Here is a 6460-nt window from a genome sequence, read left to right as displayed (position 1 = left end):
CTACCTTGGGTGTTCTTCACTGAGAAAGACAGCTATTGTCACAACATGCCTGACTCAAGCTGCTCTGCTCCACAGCCTGATAAGCGGCTGTTTGATCCTCCTGCATTAGACCATAGCAGGTGTTTTAATGCAGACATTCAGGCTGTTTGAGAGACCACCTTTTATGTTTTAATAAACGCTGACCATGGTTAAGTCACTACTAAACTACCTTACAGTACATGCATTCTGTGCATAGTCAGTTTGAGCTCAATAGAGGACATAAACATGATTTGTCTGTTAGTGGTTTTGAGGTTTTATTTCAATGTGGAAATCACCAATACAATAATTCGTTTTTTGGACATTTATGTACAGAGGAAAACATGTCAAGCAAATGCAACTCAGCTAAGATATTCTCATATTTTCCTGACAAGTGACCTCTCATGATTGGAATTTATTATAGATGCTATTTCAGAGGCAAAGGTGTAAGTAGTGTGATGTTTTTTACAGACTGTAAATGTTCATTGCCAATGTTTTAAAAATTCTTCTTGTTGTCGACAATGACTGGCAGTAGCAGAGTGCAGTAAAATTTAGTGTAGCCTGTGGCTAAAACACTTCATTAAGGAAAGATCATAGTGTTAATTTGGATACTTTTGCTCATGGAGAGTGTAACCAGGATCCAGTTTATGATACGCCTAAGAGTTTATTTTCAAATTCTTGAAATATAGTCTGAAAAGCATTGTGTGGACAGGAAGTGATTAATGCTTGGATGACATTTCCGAGAAACTAAGGTAATGGCTGAATAGCTATTGGCTGGATTTTTCAAATGTCAAAAAACACTTTCTAAAAGAATTAACTGTACCATAAAGAAAAACAAACCAAATGGTCATTTTTAAATTTGAGTGGACAGACAGGAAGAAGCCAACTATCACATACAGTTATTACTCCTACAGTGTAGGCCTGTATGCAGAGGCTTCACAGCTACAGTACTAGTCTAGACACCAACATGGGAGTTGCAGTCGCTTTAAGGTGTGAAGGGAGGGAGGATATTTTATGTGGTAAACTCTTACAGTATACTCTTGGCTGCCTTCCTCTCTCATCCTCCTCCCCTCCTTCCTCCGTTTTCTTTCCCAGACAGTTAAGGATGAGTGTAGTCTAGATGGAGAGTGGGTGGGCGATCAGCGACTGCTTGCCAAGCTGGCGAAAGATTGTGCCAGCCGAGCATGGAGTATTCCAGCCTCGAGCTGTCCACCCACTCCAGATCCTGTTCTTCTGCGACTCGCCTGCAGCCTGAGCCGCCTTCCTTTCACCCTTTTATTCGCATGCTCTCTCTCAGACTCAGGTGTAAAGCCTGATTTCCATATAACCCTTTCATTTTTATTTTTTTTGAAGACTATTCTCCGTGCAGTGTCCATCCACATTAGCTGTGTGTAATGAACCAATTGCATTTAATCTGGGCAGCATCCAGGCGGGGCACTAGGCTTGTTATGGGATTATTATCTTTGCCTTATAGTTTGTCTTGCCTCAGGTGGATGAAATGTCAGAAACTGTACTTATGAGTTCTGCGAATGCTCCGTGGAATCCCCACTCCTTATGACTAAATCTTTTAAGCCCAAGGCGAGACATTTCTCTGCTTTGCTGTATAGCTCCAAATGCTTCTTAAATGCCAGAGATGAACATCTTGTGATGAAACTTTTGTCTTTCTTTTTTTTTTTTACCCCAATTTAAGTTAAAGAAAAGGCTTCTTAGCTGAAAAAAATATGGTTTTAATCAGTTTGACTCCTGGCTATGGGCTTTGTTATTGTCTCCTTCTGAATGTGAGGCTCCATCAGCTGCTGTAGTCACGTCTGTGTATGAAATAGAGAGGGAATAAAGGAGAGAAAGAGCTTCATGAGGAACAGGCAGCGTTGATGTGATGAGCTGTGACACACAGGGCAGCGCTCCATCCCTGTGTTGGAACACGCCTGGATGCTCCATGGAGAGGTTTTTCGGTTAAATTTCAGCCTCGCTTGTTAATGTGTAAATTACTGCAAAGTCCAAACAGGTCTCAGCTGAAAGGGAGAACAGCCTCAGAAAATGTGGCAGCGTGAGGAGGAGCAACAAGTTAATTATCTTTCCCCCAGTGAAAGGGATATCATGTGGTGTTATAATAAACGCAATAAGTGCACTTTTACTGACAGCTGTGCATCTTGTGATCTCGCCGGCTTGTGTTTTTGTGCCACTTTGGATTTAAAGCAGAACCCCCCTACATGGATGAAGAAGCTTGCCTCTGCTTCTCCTTTGCATACACAGAATTGTAAGCTGGTTAAGAGCTGTTTAAGTCTCCCGTGTTGATTCCCCCGCAGGAAAGAGGAAACTTTCCTCTGGTTAGAGCATAGCGCCTGCCCCAGACAGAGTGGGAGGAGATGGAGATGAAAGCAGATCCTCCATGTGTCAATGTATGTTTTCCCAGAGAGGTTTCTATCCCTGTTTCACTTCTACCCACACCAATAAAATCAGTGCAATGTGTCAGCAGAGTGGACTGGTTTGAACAGAAAGGAGATCATGAAAAAAAAGGTTTCTTTTTGAGTCACCTGCCAGCATCTAAAGGAGAGAAGTGCACTATCTGCCTCCCTGCCTCTTCCCTCTCCTCTCCTCTCCCTCATCCCCTGCTCTCTGTGTTTCTCCCTCCCTCACTGCATTTTTCCCAGGCTGAGGCGTCCATGGACCCTCTGGCTCCGCTGCTTTCGTCAGTGACTTGGAGCGCACCGAGAACTTTGTGAACTCTCCGTGTTGGAGTGGGAAGGGAGACGAAGAGGGAGCAGTTGATGGGACGCAGCCCGGCAGCAGCAGCAGGCTCCTCTGGAGACGGCATCAGGACTCTCAGCTGGAGATAATCCCCTGGGTCATGACAAGACAGCGCCTCAGCCTCCTAACCCCCCTGGCTCTGCTGGGACTCCTCGTGGGGCTTGCAGACCTCAGCTATGGCTCCACTGGAGAGGATGAGGATTACTACATGCAGGAGCTGCTGACAAGAGAGCAGTACAACCAGGTCCAAATGCTGGAGAAGCCTGTGGCCTCGATACCTGACAGGCATGAGCACCATGGCCATAACCCTGCCAGGAAAGTGCCCAAGGGGAAAGCAGACAGCAGCAGGCAGACGGATAAGACCACAGCTGATGCAAAAACAGGTAAAAGCATTTCCATCTCTTATAGCAGCAGCACGGATTTACAGTTTATGTCTCAAACTCTCCTGTGTATTCAGTCATAAAACTTTATTCCTGCTCTAAAATCCTCCACACTGTCATTATCCACTATAATCAATGAGCAATATAGCTGTTTCTTTATACTACAACACATAAATTGATCATTTTCTCACAGTAAAGGCAACATTAAAGTTTGAAAACTTCAGTTCTGCTGAAACTTTTGAATGAGTTGAATTTATGAGTCAGTGTTGACACTATATGACAGTGTATGGTTAATCATTTCTGCCAATTTTGAAATAAAATGATAAATGCATATTCTAGAGTATAAAATATATATAAGAAAGCTACATTAAAAACAACACATCATCATCAGTTTACATCAAAAGCTGGAATTATTTTTTCATAAGTTGTGGCTCTGTTTAATTACTTCTTTCAACTGTAATGCCCCAGACACAGAGAATTTGAGGCATGACATTGAACCTTGCTTTCCTCTGGGACTTCAGAGGAGCAGCTGGATTCACTTCACATAGTGATGGATGTGCAGAGAAAGGACAAAAAACACACAACACAACAACAACAACAATGACCTCTTCAGGTGGTCCTCCTCCTCACTCCCCCGTCCACATAGATCTGAGCCGTGTTGCTGTGTGTGGGTTCTGCGGAGCAGCAGGATTAACAACCTCACGCACAGCAGAGGTCAGGACTGTATTTCATGTCGGAGCCAGAACACATGTGAAATCCACGTTTTTTTCCCCACAAATAGCAGCGAGACCCAGCACCCAGCAGTGCTGTCCTATTAACGTCCGCATGGAAATGTCTGTGGGACTCTGAGCACATGCAGTAGCAGGTTTGGAGGCAGGTTTAAAATCCTGCCAGGTGATTGGAGGAGGAACAGGCATGAGGGCTTCTGTTGGTTGGTGGCCGGTGATTTAGAACAGCTGCATCGACAGTGACCTCATGTTTCAGGCATCTGGCTTCACATGTCTAAGCAGGGATACCTGCTGCAGGTGGGACTGCGGGGGAAATAATAACAGCAAACCACACTGAAGCCACTAGCCTATTTGCTTTTGCGGAGATCGTTATTTGTTCAATCCGCATTACACTCCAGCATACACACATAAAACATTTTAGTGCTCTTGTGAAAAGTAGCCTAACTGCAAGGACTTACAAAGGCTTAAAAAATCTTTTTTACAGCATTTTAATCAGATTAGCTTATACTCAAAGACTCTGAAAGAAGCTATTTGCAAGTTTTGCTATTGCTATATGGCTATGATTTGCATCAATAGCTGTTTACCTACGTAAGTTGAGAGGAAAACTTCACTCTGTAAATCATTTACAGCTATCTCTATTAATAGGAAGAAGAAAAAAACAATGGTAACTTGTCTCTATCAAGTATTTTCTTCTACTGAAGTTAGCATGCTAACCAGCTTGCCCCAGGCAATCTCGTGACTTTGTTATCGTGACTCGATCCTGAAGATGTAGCACTGCTAAAAGGGCATATAGAAACCTGTGTAGACAGTTTGTCAAGTGGCCAAAAATGCAACAAATGTACCATTATGTAAACCTTTTTGTAGATTTTTTGCTTCTTTGTCTTGATTCTGAGTCTTTTTTTATGCTCATATCACACAGCTGCTAAAAAAAAAACGACTATATAGGCCTCCTTGTTTCAGTTTAATGATGCAGTGTTTTTGAAATTTCCAGCATGTACACATTCAGCTTATCTGAAATTATGAAAATAATGGACTCAATCCAAAAGTTGGAGGAACAATTTTCAGATAAAAGAAAATGTTTTTTTTTTTAACTCAAAATACTGTGTTAATTCTTTATAAAACCCCACTTCGTCTCGGTTATGTAACGGAGAAGGAACTTGTACTTTTACATCTAAAGAATTCCTTTCAATCTAAAATGTCCCCATGTCAGCTGCAAAACCTCACATCCACGTCTTTATACTACTGTGAATCTCTCCACTTTGTAAAAATGCACATTTTATGGTGCTATTAACTCACTGCCATGAGCCCTGTGCTGTGACAACGTCTAAATGATCATATCTCTGTGCTCACTAAATCCGCTGTGCTGAACCACACATGCAGCTCGGAGCATTGTGGAGGATTTAACCTGTCCCCTGAATGAGACGCGGATAAAGACTTTCAGATGTGAGAAGGATTGTTATCACGTGGGGGCCTATCCTGACCTGACACTCGGTCAAATAAAAAGCACACGCCTCACTTCCATCTTCAGTCCTTGGAATGTGACTGCCGGCCCTCACAGCTACCTTTTCCTACAGGATATTCTCATGATTGATTTGAACCTCTATAGGCTGATATCTCATAAATATTATGGCTATTATGGATTATCATTGGCTTAGCTATCCTGAGTGGGGACTATACACTGTCACTGAATGTTAGAGTTAACCTAGAGATCTCCTCCTGGTTCATTCTCCAGCCCTGAATCTATCCACATGTGCAGGACCGAATCAGCCAAAGCCTCCTTTTTTCTTTCATGTCAACACCACTGCTTTATCTCTACACGCTGACAATGAATCAGCAATTTTGAATGTGATTCAACTTCTTATATTCCGTTAAGACTGAATACATACGTGTCTATGTGATTTTCTTTTTTTTAGTGAAAACGCCCAACAAGAAGGCCGAGAAGACCAAGAAGAGCACATTGAAGAACCCAAACAGCGTCGCAGAAGGAGGACAATATAACGCAATAAAAGAAGGTGAGCGAAGAACAAGTGACACTCAACGATTTCATATAAATTCATCCCCCCGTCCTCCAACATGCAGGGGATCATTTCTCCGCTTTCACAGGAGCTGTTAGGATGGGAAAAAGGAAACAAACTCTCCCAGAGATGACAAATATTTTGGAGAGGCGAAGAGTTTTCAGAAACCAATTTCTCTTTTTCTTTTTTTCTTTTTCCTCCCAGAGAGGAAAAGTCTGGCAATATAAGATGATGCTCTCAGAAGTGGAGTCGAGCCACAGAAGCACTGATGTCCTCTTTGCTTATGAGGCATTGTGTTTGGTTTCCATGGATCACAGTATATTTGCGAGACTGAAGCCAAGATGCCCCAGTAGCCTTCCTGTCACGTTGGATGACAGATTAAGTTCACTTGACTGAGAGCGTGATTCAGGGCAAAGCGCGAGTAGTTTGACCTCAGAATTTCCACCGCGCTGAGCATGTTGATGTTGTCCATATAACACGTTATTTTTTTTCATTCGTCTGCACAGTGTGAGACATTAAGCAGAGCGAGAAGCTGTATTTTAATAACGCTGGGAGGTTAAGATTGGGCGTGGGA

At 42.8% G+C, this 6460-nt stretch overlaps 1 protein-coding gene across 1 annotated transcript in view; it reads left to right on the top strand.

The window, feature by feature from the left end:
- The first annotated feature begins 2723 nt into the window (after positions 1-2723).
- Positions 2724-6460, top strand: part of cpxm2 (carboxypeptidase X (M14 family), member 2) — a 28100-nt gene continuing 24363 nt past the window's right edge. Inside the window, exons 1-2 of the mRNA XM_083994003.1 lie at positions 2724-3146; positions 5785-5883. Of these exons, the coding sequence (XP_083850129.1) occupies positions 2864-3146; positions 5785-5883 (382 nt within the window). The 5' untranslated portion in view covers positions 2724-2863. The remainder of the gene's footprint in view (positions 3147-5784; positions 5884-6460) is intronic.

This window comes from Trachurus trachurus, assembly GCF_905171665.1.
Source record: "Trachurus trachurus genome assembly, chromosome: 19".
NCBI classification, from domain to species: domain Eukaryota; kingdom Metazoa; phylum Chordata; class Actinopteri; order Carangiformes; family Carangidae; genus Trachurus; species Trachurus trachurus.
Note: the sequence above shows the minus strand (reverse complement) of the source record. Positions and strands in the feature narration are given on the sequence as shown.